The 21192-nt window shown below is 43.1% G+C and overlaps 1 protein-coding gene across 3 annotated transcripts in view; it reads right to left on the reverse strand.

Moving 5' to 3' along the window:
- The window catches only part of PCGF6 (polycomb group ring finger 6), a 54295-nt gene that overhangs the window by 16454 nt on the left and 16649 nt on the right, over nt 1-21192 (reverse strand). For all 3 annotated transcript variants that reach the window (XM_088448681.1, XM_088448680.1, XM_088448679.1), the window contains exons 4-7: nt 12292-12347; nt 11359-11418; nt 11173-11281; nt 8842-8869 (exon numbers count right to left, since the gene is read on the reverse strand). In XM_088448681.1, the coding sequence (XP_088304807.1) occupies nt 8842-8869; nt 11173-11281; nt 11359-11418; nt 12292-12347 (253 nt within the window). The remainder of the gene's footprint in view (nt 1-8841; nt 8870-11172; nt 11282-11358; nt 11419-12291; nt 12348-21192) is intronic.

Consider the following 21192-nt stretch of genomic DNA (forward strand, 5'->3'; position numbering starts at 1 on the left):
AGATTATACTGTCCCACTATCATTGTGAAGAGACGGAAAACGCCAGCTCTGAAATGTGCACAGTGCGGTGTGCTGACCAATGAATAGCAATAACAGAGGAAGGGTGGGGGAGGAGATACGAGGGAGAAGTGCAAATACATGGACAATCCGTTTAAGTGGAAGATAAAATAATAATTGTAGATATGTGCAAAATGTGAATATTAACATTTAGAATTGTAAGCAGAAGCCAGCACTGTACAGGGCACAGGTAAGCACATACAATTCATGGATAAAGATAGAACCAATGTAGCTGAAAGATAATAGCGTTCCGGCTAGAGTGTTGTAGATGGGTGCCGCGCCCTTCCCGATTTCCCTGCCCTTTTGGCGGTGCCGCAATGTTCCACGGGTGGGAAAAATTCAGGTGCAGCCATCACCTCCAGTGAATAGATGCCAGCTTGGGGGCAGCCTGGGAAGTCCGTACATGCTGGGTACACCCCCAAGAGTGATGAAAAGGGGGCGCATCTTAAAGACACACCCCCTTTGCTCGTGGCCACGTCCCATGTTCAAGGGTGCGCTAGAGTGTCCTTTCTACGGTCCGCCGCCCTGCCTGGCGCCGGACCTAGTATGAACACTAGATAATGTTAGGTCTAAAGATGGGTGCATACTGGAACGACGTAAGCCCGATGTGACATTTCCGGCCGAATCAGAACGACATATTGGCCGGATTGTTCAGTGTGTATGCCCAATCTGCACGATATCTGCTGGTCGGCCATACTGCACGGCCAACATCAAATGCGGCGCCGTGCAAGGTAATGAAGGAAGGAGCACCGTTCTAATGTGTACCGCGGATAAGATGTGTCGGCCCGTCAGCCGCCATATCGTCCAGGTACACATCGCTACAGTGTGTACCCAGCATTAGATTGTATATAAATATCTGGGTTACTGAGCTTTACAAAAAAAAATATATAAAATCAGGACATTGCAGCTCAGTGTGAACTCTTCCACCACTTTTCAAATATATTTTAAATTTGAAGTTCAGAAAAAGAAGCAAAAAGAGAAATAGACAGCAGCTGAGGTGGCAATGTGCTTTTCACGTTTACGGGCATATCCTTATGTATGTGAATTCCTCTAGCTGTGTTTCTGGAATTTTCAGAGCCGCATTATGAATAATAAAATGATTATTAAACATGTATGAGCCCAGTCTCAGCAGGGGGTAGTTAGTGGCAGAACAGCAGCAGCAGCAGCAGCAGCAGCAGCAGAAAGACACATCCTCACAGTCATTTCATTTACAGCTTTTGTCATTGTAACGTTTCTGTGTGCTGCAAAGGAACTAGAAAGAAGAGCAAAGACTCAATGGGTTTTCTGCTGCACTTCTATAGATGGCAGATTAAAGCAGGACTGCACTGAGCAGGGCACTTGTAAAGAAACAGACTGACCTATGTTCTGAGAATCTGCTCTATGTACAGAGAAACACTGTTGTACTGAAGATGCAAATTAAAGTGATGTTAGCTTTCTTAATTATGCAAGTTAGTAACTGTTCATCGTTATCGTTCATCAACTGCAATATCGCGCAGTGGATATGCCGTCAATGACCAGCGATGTGCGCTCCCGCTGGCAGCTGACGTTTATTGTCCAAACCTGCTGTCCAACCTGACGATATCGGGAGGGTGCTCACACTGAACGATATATATCGTTCAGTGTGGGCTTAATATCCACTGCACAATATAATGAAAGATTGAAGGATAACAATGTCGTTATCGTTCCTTAATCGAGTAGTGGATATGCACCTTAAGTTATAGGGGTTGTAAACATTGGGCCTATGCAATTTGGAGCACAAAGCCGTTTTCGGCAAAACTTTTGCGCCGATGAGGTCATTTTCGCCGATTTAATTTATCCTCGTATTCAATTTCAGCGTCTTTTCGGTGGCGCGATAACGCAATGCAATGTAGTAGGCGAAAAAGTTTAGCCCATGAATACCCGGGGGAAAAATGTGCAGAATTGGGGTTTTGAGGTGCAAACTTGCTTGGACCAACCTAAACCCTGTTTACACCCCCCTTGACGCTAACTGTGTCAAAAAACGCAAACAATTACACAAAGGACACCCCAAAAAAGCACTTTAAAAAATGGGCTAAAAAAAAAAAAAAAGTTGGGGTACAAATTCAAAAAACAAGAGATATGGTAAGAACTTACCTTTGTTATCTCTGTTTCTACGAAGTCCATAGGGTCCACAGGGTTGACCTTGGGGTATAGGTTGGGAACCAAATCCGGGCACCACGCAGTTAAAGCTGTTAGCTCCCAGGATGCACTTGGGTCCACTCTCCCTATAACCCCGCCCCCCAGCCAGAGGCACCTCAGTTTCTAAGTAGCCAAAGGCCGGAGGAGAGAAAAAGAGAGAGAAAACTGGAACACTCTAGAACCATACTCACAGAAAAGGAGACGGGAAACCGGTGACCAGTAACACAGCCCATATGAAGCCAGGTGCGTCAGGGCGGGCGCCCTGTGGACCCTATGGACTTCGTAGAAACAGAGATAACAAAGGTAAGTTCTTACCATATCTCTTGTTTTCTACTTCAGGGTCCATAGGGGGTCCACAGGGTTGACCTTGGGGATGTCCCAAAGCAGTTCAACCAAGGGTGGGGACGCTCCTGTGCTGAGAGGAGAATCCGTCGCCAAAAAGGAAGCATCCTGAGAGGCAAAGGAAACCAATGCCTAAAACCTTAAAAAGGTGTGGACAGAAGACCACGTGGCCACCTAGTAAGGCAAAACAGCCGAGGCGCCACAGCGAGCCGCCCACAAGGGTTACATGGCCCGAGAAAAAAAAAAAACAAGCATCAACAACAGAAAGGCCTACCCCTGGGTAAGCCCCTGTGGAAGACATACGAGGCCAGCCAGCCAACATTTAGTTATAGGCCGGCCATCCTTTCCTGTGAAAACTAGAAATCTCAGACCACCAATAAGGAGTCCGATTTCCGTAAGGAGCTTGAACGGATCACATAAATCCAAAGAGGCCGGACCACAGTCAATGAGGCCACACCAGCCGAGAGGACTGGGGGCTGAATGGCTGTACCATAAGTTCCAGAATAATATGGAACCTAAAAACCACATTAAGAAGAAACACAGGGCGAGAGCAACTCACACCCTGACATGATGCCCTCCAGAAGAGGGAGCCACATGAGAACGCTCCCAAGTCAGACACTCTCCTGGTTAATACAAACACCCTGAGAGAAAGAGAGAGCCTAAGCAATAGACCATGTAATGGCTATCACAACCAGCGGTTCCATCGACTGTCCCCGGAGGGAACGAAGAACCACTACTAACTCCCAAGGAGTCCCTAGGGAGGACAAATGGAGGCAGAGGCCAGAAAACACACCAAAGGATGAACTGGATACCAGAGTGGAGCAATTCCATATCTTAACCATACCGACAGTGTAGAGATCCGCACTGTCAGGAAGGCCAGGCCGAGGGTGAAACCCAAGCCAGCCGGCAGGAATGCCAGAATATCTGGAAATCCTGGACACCGGAGGATCATATCGACAGGTACGATACCGTAAGAATTACGTATGCCACAGTCTGTGGCAGATCCCAGCAAAGTCTGGCCTGTTTGCTCTAAACATCTCAATGAAGACAGAGCCAGGGAAGCCCTAGGACCACAGCAGGGGCGCAGACATAGACAAACGATCCAGGTCCAGGGAAAAACAAGGACCCTGAGACAACAGGTCCAGATAGTGAAGCAGTAGGAATGGAGCATCGATGAGAAGACTCCGAAAATCCTAGTACCAGTGACGTCTGGGATGAACTGGAGCCCCCAGAAGGAAAGCCCCTCCGTCTCGAATTAAACTTCCGAAGACCTCGAGGAAGAAGGGAGACCGGAGGACACAGGTACACAAAGTGGAAGGACCACTTCACTGACAGAGTCACTGAAGGTAGCTTCAGTACTCCTAGAGCTGGACTGTAACACCGGTAGTGTGTGATAGAGTCAGAAGGCCATGAGGACCAATCACCTCAGGGAGGCCCCCTCTGCTCACCAGGAGTTGAAACCTCTCTTGGAGAAGAGACTAGTCCCCGGGATGCACGTCGTGACAGCTGAGGAAGCCCGCTTCCCAATGGAGAGCTCCCGGAATGAACACTGCAGAGTTGGCCAGGAGAAGACCCTTGGACTATGTGAAAATGTATGACATTCCTGTCATTGCCACCAAACTACCAGTGTTGCCTAGATGGAAGCCACTGTTGTGACACTGTTGGACTGAACCTATGCAGGTTTACCGTGACATAAGGGTTAGACCAGAGTGAAGGCCCAAGACAGCCGAAAGTTCCAACAAGTGGCAGGGCGGAAGCGACAGACGTCCAGCTACCCCGAAATGAATGCGGACCAGACACTGTCTGCAGCAAAGAATACCCTGGACGAGATGGCCATAGCCACCCGGACAGAGACCGACTCGCCTCCGGAGAGAGCATCATCGTCCGAACAGCGATCCGATGGAAAAAACTCGATCCATCTGGAGAAAAGTCAATTATGGCAAGGCCTGGAATGGAACTGATCACATTCCCCCCTCCTAAAAGGTAGACACTCTGGGAGACCGCGCATCACCAAGAGTAATGACATATGTCGACCGCGTAGACATCCGCACACTCCAAGTTGAAGAGCGGAGAGCTTGTCTTACGCCAGAAAAATTCCCAGATTCCTGAGAATCCAGCAGTGCTCCCAGATGAAGAATACTCTGTGAGGGATGCAGGGAGGACTTTTCTCCGGTGACTAATTATCTGTGCCGAGAAAAAGCCACGGTTATCCTGACCCGGCGGTAAAGGACCTCGGTGATCCTGCTAAAAGCAGGATGAGGTCCAGAGAAAGGAGCATTCGGATACACTGAACAGGTGAACCGTCAGAAAATCCGTAAAGCTGGTAAACCCCGGTGGAGTTAAGGACAGTCCCAAAAGGCAGAGCCCGAAACTTGCAAGTTTTGCTGTGGCACAGCAAACCTGAACCCCTGCTGATGAAAGGGCTCTGTATGTACCCGTAGGTACGTATCCTGAATACTCAGATATACCATAAAGTCCCCAGGCTCCAAACGTCGGATGATGGAGCAAGGAGGATTCCACCTGAGTCCAGGCACCCTTGGAATCTGATTCAGGCATTTGAGACAGAGTATAGGCAAATGAAGGACCAGTCAGTCACTGCCCCAGAAAGAAAAAAGAACAACCAGTCCCTCGCTGAGATAGTGAGGCTGGCCGAAATAGCTCTGCTTACCGCAAAGGCTGTATAGCTTTCTGGGTTTGTAAGGCCCTGATCGGAAGAAGGACCCGTGTAACAACGCCTGTGAGGAGGCCGCCTGAGCAATGAGAGGCCGTTGAGAATCAGTATCTCACTCTGGAATCAGCCAGATGTAGACCTGCCCCGTCAGGCTGAAGGCTTATCCTCCGGCGTAGAAGCAGGGCCGTCCAGAAGTCCTGGACAGCTCGGTACTAGATATAGTGGCCCCCATGGAGGCCAACAGCCTAGGAAAAAACAGGCCTTTAGGCTGACCCTGAGGACAAAAAAACTTAACAGAGTTAGTCCGAATGTAGTGGGAGTAGCTAAAGACGGCATCTCTCCATTAGTGATACTGCCAATGATGCAACAATCTTGTCAAGGCCGGACCAAACAAGATCTTCCCCATGGTAGGAGACTGCACCTCTGCTTTCCCATAACGCAGCCATAGGGTATTGCGGCGGATACAGACGCAGCCGAAACCCTGAAAGTTAGAAGACCGGAATCCAATGTAGGTAATCCCACATATGACAATTGCATATTTTATGTGAGCGGCAAAAGACATTTGAATCCCAGACGTGTTGAAGGGGAAAAACGTTACAAATGCATCAGCCCAGCATGCAACAGTATTAACCAACCATGCGATGGCCATGGTAGGACGGGCAACAGACCCTGAAAACGAGTACATTGATTTCAGGTAAAGTTACCACCTACGGATCCGTAAAATCCGTCCAGGCCGGGATGGGAGGCGTATTAATGCCTGTAACCCGACGATTAACATACAAATCCACCCCAGAAGGAGATTTCTATTACTTGTGAGGACCCTCAGGGAATGGGAAACAGGAGGCCTTCGTGACCCCTCGTATCTGGCGACAGCCAGACTCCCGCCATGAGATCCACCCGCTGGGCAGAAACGAGGAATGTATGATACAGGTGCAGGATCGACATTCTATATATCCAGAATGAACCCGGCTACCAGCCCCAAAGCAGGAATAATAATACTTGAAATCGGCTCCCCCCATGTGAGGGGGAAAGAGCCGAATACACCCTCCAGTTCACGGCAGAGCCACTGGGAAGTAACCACAGGGCGTATATCACGCCATTTAGTATTTCGTAGAAAACGACATCCACCAGGGTGGCCGTTGTGGTAATCCCTGCAAGGGGAATGACAGACCGATGCGGTACCGGAGGTAATTCATGTACTGTAAAAAACCCCGGCAGGGAGCGATAGTCTGTGACACAGGGGTAAAGTGCAAGTAATTGCGAGATACCCCGAGTTGAAAAGGGCAGTATGGTGAAGTGACCACAAGCGAGTTACGACAATGGGGCCCGCCCGGCGATCCTCAAAGGAGAGGATCCTGAGAAATAAACCGCCCAAAGGGGTCGTGCAAGGGGCCCGGCACCAGATGGCGCCGCATACAAAACCTTTCTGAGTCAAATCCTCCGCACTAATACCTGCAGCACATGGCTTGCAGGATAGCAATAATGGGTGCAGTATCGTGCGCAATCTCCTGGTCAGATATATTTGACTATCTTGACGGAAATATTAAGCAGCGCCATACCGGTCCTGACTGACGCTAAGATTAGCTGCAGGGACCCATTATCAGCGTATGCAACACACAGTTCCATCTAAAATATGGCAACGTGCAGCACGCAACAGTATGTGACAAACTTCAAAAATATTAACAAGTATATATATGTGAGGTCTCAGAACCACCCTAGGTACACCTGTATTAGGGCAGATAAAGAAAAGGGATAGATATACACTGACAGGTGAGAAAAGCAGACAGTCAGCACTAGCATAAGTCACATACAATGCAGAAAAACATATATAAATACATTTGCATGACATATAATATACTGCACAATGCCGCTACATTCAACTGCCCAGATTCAGTGTCTGGGAAGGCTATAGCGCTGTGTACACTCACCCACAATGGCCAGGTACGCAGGGGGACTGGGCTCACTGACATCCTAAGAGTTCTGCAGCACCACCGAGAGATAATGGCCGCTGGAGACCTCAGAAGAAGCGTGGCCCGCGGAGGAAGCAGCTCAGCGACGCCAGACTGCGTGTTGAAAGGCGCGCTGAGCTGAGGGGAGGAGCCGCTAGACAGGGAAGGCTTCCTCCCCTGGCTAGCAATTAACCCCCCGGGATGCCGGCTCCCGCTGCCGCTATAATCCCTGGTGGGCTAGTGGACACGCGGGGTATGCCTCCATGGAGGGGGAGCCCACCGCCACCGCTAGCGCTTCCGGTCTGTCCCCAGAGACCGGAGGCATAAGGCTGCATATTCACACGTGGATCACCGCAAGCGGTGACCACGCGACTTACCTGTCCCCGTCGATCCGGCAGCAGCCTAGGGATTCCGCCAGAGTCCGGCTAGTACAGACTCTGGGGTCCCGCTGCGATCCCCAGATCTGTACTGGCGTCGCAGCGCCGGCGGGGTGTAGGAGCGGCAGCTTAGACGTCCATTGGACAGTCTGACGCTGCCGCTCTGAAGAGTAGTAAAGAAATAATAAAACTCTTTTTTAAAATAAATTATAAGCTTAGGGGCTGCTAATCAGCTCCCCACTGCAGTAACGGTGACCCGACTCCGGCCGGGCACCAACTTAAACTGAGGTGCCTCTGGCTGGGGGGGCGGGGTTATAGGGAGAGTGGACCCAAGTGCATCCTGGGAGCTAAAAGCTTTAACTGCGTGGTGCCCGGATTTGGTTCCCAACCTATACCCCAAGGTCAACCCTGTGGATCCCCTATGGACCCTGAAGTAGAAACTAGCCTCTTGGGGGGGCGGGGTCTGGAAGTATGGGGGAGGTGTTTTTTTGATTGCAGGTGCTTGCTGAATGTGACTTTTTTTTGTGCACTTTAAAGATTTATTTTAGTGACTTTGAACTATGCTTGCACCCATTTTCATGTATCCCAAATTTTATAGGAATACTTATTCTCCCAAATTTTTTTATACAAAAAACTATTCTTCATCACTTGCTCAATGACGCAAAATAGCGCCTATTGAGACCATTTAAAAACCCCAAATAACTTTAGCAGGGCTATTCCGGGGTACCCACAGTGAGCCCTCATGTCAGCGCATCTTTAGGGGGGTGTCAGGCTGATTTCCATAAAACTGGCAGAATTTTTCCCCGATTTCCAATTCGCTGGGTCCCATTTTTGCACATTTGCTATTGAATACGGAGATACGAGGGGACGCACGTGACACTTTTTCGCTGGCAAAACCACCGATGACGGCGAAATTGTCCAGACTCGGACTTTTCGCTTCAAATTGAGTACGGCCCATTGCCTATCCAATAAAACAGTTAATTTTCATGTTTCCTTGTTTTGCACAATAAATGAAACCTTGGTGATTTCTTTGATATCAAGAACACTGTATTCTATCTGGTCCTCCAACAGGTACAGCAATAATAAATAAGTGTGGTCATAAATGTTCCCCAATGTGTCATGTAACTATTTAGATCAGTGCATTTTAAAATATCATTACCATTTTAAGTGACATAAGCTCTGATTTAAACCTAAGCTCTCCTACGTAACAAAACATTTATAATAGCAGATATATATATCGTTCAACTGCATTCTTCTGTATGGAATGAACCAAAGTAAATACAATTACCTTGAAGCTGCCTGTTCCTTCTTCAGCCCTAAAAAGAAAGCAATAAGATAGTTAAACAAAAGTAAATTATATTAGAACTCCTATATACAAACCATAACTGAAATCCCTAAGCAGTAGTGTAAATAATTGATGTACGTTGTAAGATCTCTCCTAGCAGTGACATGTCTTTTCATTTGAGGTTCTAATGCACTTTCATAACCATTTCATTGTCATAAATAATGCAGCAGTGAGCAGGTTACATGGGCATTAAGCACTTGAAGCTGCACTATAGTCTGGTGCATTCAAGCTTGTATTCCAAAGCCAAATCAGGGTGTCACAGGATACATATCTAGGGAATGCAAAGATATTCCAAAGAGTTAACATCAACCTCAATATATCAGGGTAGTTTAATCATACTAACAGCTGTAGTCAGCTAAACTGACAATTGTATGCTGAACAACACTTCTTATAAAATGCCAACCACAAAAGGAACTGATTAAATAATACCAGCACACGACAGCTGAGCTGGTTTAGCATACGGGTAACAATTATGAAGCTGGCCTTAAAGAGAAATGATTCACAGACCAGGCTTTCCTGCATTATATAGTCGGGTAGGAATTGGTATAGCACAAGCATGTTCCCCAATGTGCCATGTAACTATTCAGGTCAGTGCATTTTAAAATATTATCAACACTTTAAATGGCATAACACGCAGCGAGCCTGCACCTATCAAATAAAGGTTTTCTTAAATTTCAAATATGAGACAATGTTGCAAAAGTACATACCCTTAAAAATACCATTTTTTACATTGATAGGTCGTAAAACGTCCTCTTTAAAAAAAGGAATACTTTCTGCATCACAGTAGGGTGTGTACAACCGTATTCAGTCACATTATCAACATTCAGATGGCCAATAGCATAATGTCAACATTCAGATGGCCAATAGCATAATGTCAACATTCAGATGGCCAATAGCATAATGTCAACATTCAGATGGCCAATAGTATAATGTCAACATTCAGATGGCCAATAGCATAATGTCAACATTCAGATGGCCAATAGCATAATGTCAACATTCAGATGGCCAATAGCATAATGTCAACATTCAGATGGCCAATAGTATAATGTCAACATTCAGATGGCCAATAGTATAATGTCAACATTCAGATGGCCAATAGCATAATGTCAACATTCAGATGGCCAATAGCATAATGTCAACATTCAGATGGCCAATAGCATAATGTCAACATTCAGATGGCCAATAGCATAATGTCAACATTCAGATGGCCAATAGCATAATGTCAACATTCAGATGGCCAATAGCATAATGTCAACATTCAGATGGCCAATAGCATTATGTCAACATTCAGATGGCCATTAGCATAATGTCAACATTCAGATGGCCAATAGTATAATGTCAACATTCAGATGGCCAATAGCATAATGTCAACATTCAGATGGCCAATAGCATAATGTCAACATTCAGATGGCCAATAGCATAATGTCAACATTCAGATGGCCAATAGCATAATGTCAACATTCAGATGGCCAATAGCATAATGTCAACATTCAGATCTCCAATAGCATAATGTCAACATTCAGATCTCCAATAGCATAATGTCAACATTCAGATGGCCAATAGCATAATGTCAACATTCAGATCTCCAATAGCATAATGTCAACATTCAGATTGCCAATAGCATAATGTCAACATTCAGATGGCCAATAGCATAATGTTAACATTCAGATCGCCAATAGCATAATGTCAACATTCAGATCGCCAATAGTATAATGTCAACATTCAGATCGCCAATAGCATAATGTCAACATTCAGATTTCCAATAGCATGTCAACATTCAGATTTCCAATAGAATAATGTCAACATTCAGATGGCCAATAGCATGTCAACATTCAGAATGTCGTTAACCCAATTTTGTGAATGCCGACATGTTAAATGTTGACATTTGGCAAGTAGACATTCTGAATGTTGAAAAAAATATACCTCACCCGTGTACGACATGTCCAATGCATGTTTTATTTGAATGACACTTCATTTTATCTCACAATCACTAAAACGCATGCACTGTGTATCAAGTGGTCAGAAATTAAATGTTATTTTAGAGCACTCTGCTGTCAGACAGAGATAACCCACCCAAACCACTGCTGCTGGGGTCTCCTGCCCCCTTGTGGCAATGGTTGTCTTAACATCCCGAATATACTTCTAATTCTGTGATAGACTACAGTGTTATAAAAAAACGACTTCATTATTAACTCCTTCAGGTCGAGAATTATATTATTTTTCTCTATAAATAACATACTGAATTTACTTTTTTTAACAAGGAGATTTACTGACCCCATGAACTCCAGAAGTAAGGACACGTCCAGCTCTGGTGGGATATGGAACGAAGGTCCTAATAGTTTCCTTGGTCTTCCCCGACATGTGGAGATTGGTTGTGGCACAGCTGTGTAGGACATATCATGTCACCAACATGAACTTGCAGTATTCGCTGTCATTACAATAAAATAACCATTTACATACTAGGTTTAGGGACTTCAAGACCTCTTTCCTTGTAGAAGTCGCACATTTGCTTTTTTTCACCTACAAGGGAAAAAAAAAAAAAAAACATTGTAGAATTGAAGGGAATATGTTATCTATTAGTGTACTAAGGAATATAGGAGTACTACAAATACAAGAGGGGGCATTTATGGAGAAGCTTACACAATTTTACCCCAACAGATGAAATATAGTTTAGGAATGATAACAGCCTTCTGATTGATTGCGGTAAGTTACAGCACTGTCTCTTAGGCAACTTTTGAACAATTTTCATAAATTTCACCTATTGGGGGCGACTCCATTGTTATCACCTGCTGCGGACTAATGAGCGCCCGACCGAGCAATTCAATTGTCGCTTCATTCAGGTGTGACCAGCTGCGGGAGCATACATTTCTGCTGGCACCCTCCTGAGGTGATAAACAGAAATGTGCGATAAGTCCGTGGTTTGGGTGCGCTAGCCAGGAATTCAGACGGTTTTAGCCGGTTTACGCAGCAAAAATCCAGTCGATTTGGGCGCAACAAGGCATGGGCACAGAAAACAACTGAATATCGCACCCCGATTTCTCGGCATTTTAGACGGGAGATCTGGAGCGATAACATAATTGAATCGCCCCCAATTGTGTTAAATATACAGGGGTTAATAAAGGCTATTCACATCCCTTGGGCTTTTTCAGATTTTGCTGTGTTACAACATGGAACTATGATGGATTTTACATTTATATTTTGGCACATAACGGGGTGTGTTGATTAGTGGGAATATATTTCCATCATGGTTCTGCGTAGTGACATGGCAAAATGAGAAACAGCCCAAGGAGCGTGAATACCTTTTATAGCAGCTGTAAGCACAATACAAGGCCCATCACCGACTGTATACACAATTCTTTCCAGAAAAACAAAAAAGTTAAAAAACAAACTTACATTCTTCCAGATGGACAACTAATTTGTAGACTATGTCTTGTAATTGTCTATCCAACCTAAGAGAGAAATGCATATTCATTACAACATAAAAATATGTGAAACCACAGCCTAGCGATTAATTTTGCTATCCAATTAGCAACTCGCACTGAATCAGTCAGACTGAATTCGCAACTCTCCACCTGAGGGTGAGAGATGGAAAGGGAAATCTTTATTTTAAGGTTAAAATGTGGGAACACTGTGCTGAACCCCTTGGACACCCTAATGACTAATTAGGCATTTGGAAGTTTCCAATTAGTCCAAATAATTACATGTCATTTTTTGGGGTAAAAAAAAAAAAGTGTCCTCAAATTATCCCAAAATCTACTTTTTCGTTAGTTTAGGCACCCCAAAGTTAATGACAATAATTTTATACTTGAAAAATAATTGTTTTTATTTTGTTTCTTACATTTTTCAAGGAGCCCTCATAGTACTCCTAAATCACCCTTTTTCCTATATTTTTTTTTGCATTTTTCGTTTAACTCGTTTGCGATTAAACAAAGTTTTTTGTTTTTTTTTATCATTTTCATGCATTTAAAAAAAAAAAACACAAATCAGCCATTTGACACCGTTTAAAAACCTACAGTACCTTCCTACTGCCCACAAACATCCTTCTGTACGGTCTGCTAACGAAATTATCCATTTTGGGGGCTCCAGGATGGTCTCCCCACATTTTCATGCATTTCTCGCAAATATCATGTGTGTAGTGCGAATAGGCATTTTTAATCAGATTGGAGAATTCTTGGGAGCGCGCGCTTCGCTGCGAAGTGTGCGAGTTTCAAGAGACAAACTCGCCATTCGTACCTAATTGGATTGAGCCCTGTGTCTTCATTCTAGCACCCTGCACCTGTCACAACCCGTGCAGTTCCTCTTTCCTGCCTGGGGTGGCGCTCTCTGCTCTGGTGCTTTTAGCACACTCAGCTAATGCAACATACTGCTAAGATATAGTCCAGAGTGTGCTAGAAGCACCAGAGCAGAGAGCGACACCCCAGGCAGAAAAGAGGAACTGCGCGGGTTGTGACAGATGCAGGGTGCTACAAAGGAAGGGAAGCGTTTGCTGACACGTGTACTGCGGCTAACGGGGAATTACTTATATATCCTAGGTAGAAGAATACATCAGTCCTCACTGAGCAAACTCGAGAGTAGATAGATATTGGCAGACACTCAAGGAAGAGAGAGCGCATTCGTCCGGCTCTATAACACAACATTTATTTTGTTGTTTCTTTCGCAAACTGTAACCTAATTTCACTAACAAGAGGCAGTGATTGAGCAGTCACGTTGTCATGTTTCTAACGTTCATCTACTGGGAATAAGAGTTTTTCAGCAAAGTCTGATTTTTATTTATTTTTTACCAGTAGTAATATTATATATAACCAAACTAAAATATTACTTTATTGCAATGAAGCGGTATCACACTGATCTATTATTTCTGAGGAAATTGGGGGACACAGCCATAATGAAGGGGGGTGGCCCATCCCTTAAAGGCAGGGCAGAGAAGTTCATGCTCCACCCACGACCCCGCCCAGTAGGGGAACGCTAGTTTATGCATAGCTACACGGAATGGGAAAATATAAAAGCCAAATCTGCAATCACAATAGGAATAACCAAAAGGTACACCTATAAACCAGGCCGGTGGAGTCCAAGTCAAGTTTGGGGGGGGGGGGGGGGTCGTCAGTAGAAATGTGGCAACCTCTTCAAACAGTGAGATGTACTAATACTGTTGGTTCAGCAGGGGTGAGGATTAGCAGCATTGTGCACTAGTTACTGGAGAATACAAGACAGTGAAATCATTGTATTGCATTTCAATGACACTACTGTATTATTTTCTCCAGTACCTCATAAGTACGCAATCAGTAACTTGTTGTCAGAATAAGTTCTCCTCTATTACAGGGATCAGTAATAGAGCTCCTCCTACCTGCCCCAGGTGATTTTAATTAGTATTGGTCCTGTGCATTACTAGTCAATTGTAAAGGCCCCATACATCAGATTGATTGCAGCAATCGTGCAATTTGCAATCGATTGTGTATAAAAATCTGTCCCTTTTTCAATCGATTGCAGATTGTCACAATCGATTGAAAAAGGGAAAGATTTTTATACACAATCGATTGCAAATTGCACGATTGCTGCAATCAATCTCTGATGTATGGGGGCCTTTAGACTACCACTCCAAGAAATGAGCAAGAGATATATCTGCTACAAGTTTTAACATCCCAGACTATAGGGCCTTGAGGGCTATGGTTTATATCTCTGGGAGGGGGGATGCAGTCATAAGGTCGACATTCACAATGTCGACAGTTATAATATCAACATTGTTGAAAAGTTGACAGGCAACATGCTGAGGATGTTGACATGTTCACAATGTAGACACTCACAGAATGTTGACATTAGGGTGAGGCTACGGGACAGGAGTGTTAGGCACTAAGGATAAGTCATGCTTAGGCACTAGGAGGAGGGATAGGGACAGGGAGACTGTCCTCACTGGAATGCTGGCGGAACTGCTCCACATGTGACCGCCAGGACCCGAAAGCAGCCACTGCCATCGGGACCAAGTAAGACAGTGTTAGACTGCCAGGGATGGTTTGTTGACAATCTATCATGTCGACATCTCAGCAGTGTCATCACGATGAATGTAGACATGCTGCACATTAGCATTATAAATGTTGACATGATGAAGGTCGACCTAATATACCACACCCTGGGAGGGATAACTGAACTTCTGAGATATTGTCCAAAAGACTGCAATCACAAAAACTAAAACCTAAGAGCACAAAGCCATTAATCAGGACCACCGAATGCTGTTTATAAGATACACTATATGGACAAAAGTATTCGGACGCCTGACCATTACACCAACAGGGACTGTAATGACATTGTATTCAAATACATATACTTTAATATGGAGTTGGTCCCCCTTCTGCAGCCATAATAGCTTCCACTCTTCTTGGAAGGCTTTCCACAAGATTTTGGAGTGTTTCTCTGGGAATTCATGCCCAATCATTCTGTAGAGCATTTATGAGGTCAGGCACTGATGTTGGACGAGAAGGCCTGGCTCCCAAACTCCATTCCAGTTCATCCCAAAGGTGCTCGATGGGGTTGAGGTCAGGCCTCTGTGTGGGCGAGTCAAGTTATTCCACACCAAACTCATCAAACCATGGGGTCAATCCTATTCCGTGCAATGATCTCGCCAGTGTGAGTATTCACGCAGTGGGTGCACTTTACGGAAGCCAGGATTTGCCAAATTTTGCTCGCAGCCCGGGTCAGACCCAGGGATTTTTGGTGGAAAAGGGGTATAAGTGGTAGTCAGCTACCATCAGCGTGGTCTGAGAACTGCAAACTAAAAGCCAACAGCAGCCGCCAGTATATTTAAGAAAGAGGCCGTGCCCGACTCTTTATTCCTAAACTCAGTTTGTATAATAATTATATATATATATATATATATATATATGTATGTTTGCCAACTGAGAAAATGAATTCTTAATTCTCCACACTTGGAAATAAAAAGGCTGACTAGAGGCTCAAACTATTCTGAATTTTGGTGCTGCACTGATAATTGAGAAACAGTACTTGAACTCAAAGCAATATGATTCTCAAAATGTAATTGTCATTTGAAGAGCCAATATCACATTAGTATGACAACTAGTGTTCACTCTTGGGCCGGCGCCAGACTTAGAGAAAAGGCACATGTGCGCGAGCCGAAGGAGCCCGCACACCCGAAAAGAGCCGTGGCCAAGGAAAAGGGTGTGTGTCTTTAAGAGGCGTGCCCTTTTCGCCACTTACAGACATGGCGGGCTGCACCCAAGCGCTGCTGTCAGTGTGAATGGATGATGGGCGCATGTACCCGGCAACCATTCACCGGCAGTGACTGCTACACCACAGTTTTCCCCACACGCGGGACACTACAACCCGCCGATGGTGACGGCACCCACAGGCTGTTTCAGTGGAGCGCCGCACTGGAGAGCAGGGTGCTTTTTGTCCTATAGAAATAGGGCAGGGCGCGGCGCCGCACTAAAACAGCCTAGCTGATGAGTAGGTGCATATGTTGAGAAGACAGAGGTCCCTGTAATCGAAATTGTGAACACTCCAGGGGAAAAATGTACTAAGTGGCAGGATTGCAAAAAACACTGATTCTCTGCGTGTTTTAGTAAATTTACCCCCAGGTCTGTGGTTAACTATACCCACTGCAGATTCAACATCAGATACTGCGCATAGTGATATAAATATACACAATCAAATTCAAACATATAATGGTGTTTGCTTTCCAATAAGGTGCAAAAAGGCTTGTATATAATAATAAACAAGAATAATTTATTCACATAAATACCTAATCATAAAAAACACAATAAATAATGACATAATTCATGTAAATACAATGATGTTCTTAACAAGCAGCATGACCATATGAAGTGGAGATTGATTGAATAATATAAGGTGTACGCAGAGCTGTTAGAACTCCACTCCTATGTGGAGAAAATTCAATGTTCCCAGCTCAAACAATGTTACTAATAATAGAAAAATCTGTGTTTCTTAAAATAGAAAACAAGTAACCATGTTGTTGCAATTCTAAATACTCTCGTATGAACAAGCCTGAAACAGCCACTCACAGTGGTAGGATAGTAACCTGGCGTCCCAGTTATATCCACATAAATCCTGCAGTGTAGAGTAAAATACTTTGTTTACCTCAGTCCGATAGGGCAGGTGTATATCCACCTTGAGATATTCCCAACTCACTGGTAGATGTAATCTGTAAAGGAGATATCCAGAACTGAATGTCCTCCTCTTATATAGAGAGCAATGTAGCTGATGTTATACAGCGGTAAACACTGTGTGTGGTGAGAACCGGCCGCCGCTGGTAGCGTTCCTGCGGACCAGATGACAGTGTCCGCACAGGGATGTAGAGCCGGCCACAGTCTGGAAGGAAGCGGTGGATGCGGTGCTCGTGCCCGCTGCTGCAGCAACTCTGCCCCTGGTAAACGGACTCCTAGATGCAGGCAATTAATGGATTGGCGAGGCTTGTCAGGGGTACAGGCGTGGTGGGAGGGTAAGGTCAACGCGTTTCGTCCCGCAAACTACCGGGACTTTCTCAAGACTGGGGACTCAAGTCCTTGGAGTCTCCTTATATTCCTCCAAAATCACCTAAATTGGTTGATCGGTTGTTACACCTGCTTGTAATTCCTATAGTGCTCTGGTATTTGTGTCTCATGCACACACCTTTAGTACAATGATCACCATTTGAAGGGTAAATGTTTATTTAATACTGCTACAATGAGCTGCCCTTCATTGTTAATAGAAAAAACTTTATGCACCTAATATTCCCTCATATGGAGTTGATTACATATATACAATAAAATAATGAACAATAACTATAAAAATTGGTTTAAAAATAAATAAAATGAAAATAAATTATTGTTTAGAAATTAACACAAATATATACATATAAAAAAAATATATATACATACAAATACAATTGCATATACATATATGTATACATATATACATACAGAGTAACAATTCCATACATATATCATGATATTCTTAAAATCCATTTACAGAACAAAATCAACAAGCCTCCTGTTACTATACATAGATAAATGGAAACATAACCTATATAAATTATAACATGTGATAGATATACAGGTTGAGTCTCCCATATCCAAAATGATTGGGACCAGAGGTATTTTGGATATCGGAATATTCCGTATTTTGGAATAATTGCATACCATATTGAAATGTCTTAGGTATATGGCCCAAATCTAAACACAGAATGCATTTATGATTTATATCCACATTATACACACAGCCTGAAGGTAATTTTATACAATATTTTCAATAATTTTGTGGCTCAAACAAAGTTTGTGTAAATACATTAAATTCATTTATGTGTCATATACACCTTATACACACAGCCTGAAGGTTATTTTATACTTTATTTTTAATAATTCTGTGCCTTAAACAAAGTTTGTGTGCATTGAACCATCAAAAATCAAAGTTTTCACTATCTCAGTCATGCAGAAAATATTCCGTATTTCGGAATATTTGGATATGGGAGACTCAACCTGTACTTTCTACTGTACTAACCCAAATATCTGCACACATAAATATACAAAAATAAAATGTATGTAGACACATATAGTACATGAAAATATGGAAAATTATCCACACCCACTTCAACATAACATATATAGTATGCATATATACAACATATGCACAAATACTGTATATATCCCTAGTTTGCTGTATTAAATATCTGATATCAATGTAGATAGAATTGTGATCCATAATAACCTGCACATGATCTTTACTCAAATTATTATTAATATAATTATTTTGAACTACTTTTGAGATTTATATGAAATTATGGCATTACAAGAACCCCCTAGCTCTAATACTAATATATATTATTATATTCCAGCTACTCATCCCAAGATCATTAATATCGTAAAATAAAATGACATCTAAAGATAGATCTATACTGTTAATTTCATATCAGATGGACTTCCACATATTGATCTATATACTGAACAAAAATCTATAGAAATCTATTGCTGAGACCAATCTAATGTGTGAACAATGAACATACCATCTGAGGAACCTAACCTCCTAAATGGATATATGGGTGCTACAATATGCAGCACGGCGACCGACGTCCCTCGTGCTACTAAAGGAGCATACCATAACTTCCAGGGGTAGGATACATAGTCTATACTATAAGAGTGGTCCCTTAATCTAATGACACATAATCTAATGCCTCATTCAACCCATTGGGATGTAAGGTGTCTAGTTTAAATATCCATGCTGATTCCATTTATCTATGTATAGTAACAGGAGGCTTGTTGATTTTGTTTTGTAAATGGATTTTAAGAAGATCATGATATATGTATGGATTTGTTACTCTGTGTATGTATATATGTATACATATATGCAATTGTATTTTTATATATACAGTCAGGTGCATAAATATTGGGACATTGACAGAATTTTCATATTTTGGCCTCTATTCACCACCACAATGGCTTTGAAATGAAACAAACAAGATGTGCTTTAACTGCAGACTTTCAGATTTAATTTGAGGGTAATTACATCCAAATCAGGTGAACGGTGTAGGAATTACAACGGTTTCTATATGTGCCTCTCATTTTTTAAGGGGCCAAAAGTAATGGGACTATCAACTCAAAAGCTAATTCATGGACAGGTGTGGGCTATTCCCTCATTATTTCATTATCAATTAAGCAGGTAAAAGGTCTGGAGTTGATTCTAGGTGTGACATTTGCATTTGGAATCAGTTGCTGTCGACTCAATATGAGATCCAAAAGAGCTGTCACTATCAGTGAAGCAAACCAACATTAGGCTGAAAAATCAAAACAAACCAGAGAGATAGCAAAAACATTAGGTGTGGCCAAATCAACTGTTTGGAACATTCTTAAAAAGAAAGAACGCATCGGAGAGCTCAGCAACACCAAAAGACCCGGAAGACCACGGAAAACAACTGTGGTGGATGACAGAAGAATTATTTCCCTGGTGAAAAAAAACCCCTTCACAACAGTTGGCCAAATCAAGAACACTCTCCAGGAGGTAGGTGTATATGTGTCAAAGTAAGAGAAGACTTCACAAGAGTGAATATAGAGGGTTCACCACAAGATGTAAACCATTGGTGAGCCTCAAAACATGAAGACCAGATTAGAGTTTGCCAAACAACATCTAAAAAAGCCATTACAGTTCTGGAACAACATCCTATGGACAGATGAGACAAAGATCAACTTATACCAGAGTGATGGGAAGAGAAGAGTATGGAGAAGGAAAGGAACTGCTCATGATCCAAAACATACCACCTCATCAGTGAAGTATGGTGGTGGTAGCGTCATGGCGTGGGCATGTATGGCTGCCAATGGAACTGGTTCCCTTGTATTTATTGATGATGTGACTGCTGACAAAAGCAGCAGAATGAATTCTGAAGTGTTTCGGGCAATATTATATGCTCATATTCCGTCAAATGCTTCAGAACTAATATGCACCTAATATTCCCTCATATGGAGTTGATTACATATATACAATAAAATAATGAACAATAACTATAAAAATTGGTTTAAAAATAAATAAAATTAAAATAAATAATTATTGTTTGGAAATGAACACAAATATATACATATAAAAAAAATATATATACATACAGTCAGGTGTATAAATATTGGGACATTGACAGAATTTCCATATATTGGCCTCTATTCACCACCATAATGGCTTTGAAATGAAACAAACAAGATGTGCTTTAACTGCAGTCTTTCAGATTTAATTTGAGGGTAATTACATCCAAGTCAGGTGAACGGTGTAGGTATTACAACGGTTTCTATATGTACCTCCCACTTTTTAAGGGGCCAAAAGTAATGGGACAAACTAAACAATCCTAAATCTAACTTTCACTTTTTAATACTTTGTTGCAAATCCTTTGCAGGCAATTACAGCCTGAAGTCTGGAACGCATAGACATCACCAGACGCTGGGTTTCATCCCTGGTGATGCTCTGCCAGGCCTCTACTGCAAATGTCTTCAGTTCCTGCTTGTTCTTGGGGCATTTTCCCTTCAGTTTTGTCTTCATCAAGTGAAATGCATGCTCAATCGGATTCAGGTCAGGGGATTGACTTGGCCATTGCATAACATTCCACTTTTTAGCCTTAAAAACTTTTTGGTTGCTTTTGCAGTATGCTTCGGGTCATTGTCCATCTGCACTGTGAAGCGCCGTCCAATGAGTTCTGAAGCATTTGACTGAATATGAGCATATAATATTGCCCGTAACACTTCAGAATTCATTCTGCTGCTTTTGTCAGCAGTCACATCATCAATAAATACAAGGGATCCAGTTCCATTGGCAGCC

The sequence above is a fragment of the Taudactylus pleione genome, unplaced genomic scaffold (genome assembly GCF_031769625.1).
Source record: "Taudactylus pleione unplaced genomic scaffold, aTauple2 ptg000464l, whole genome shotgun sequence".
Taxonomy (NCBI): Eukaryota; Metazoa; Chordata; class Amphibia; order Anura; family Myobatrachidae; genus Taudactylus; species Taudactylus pleione.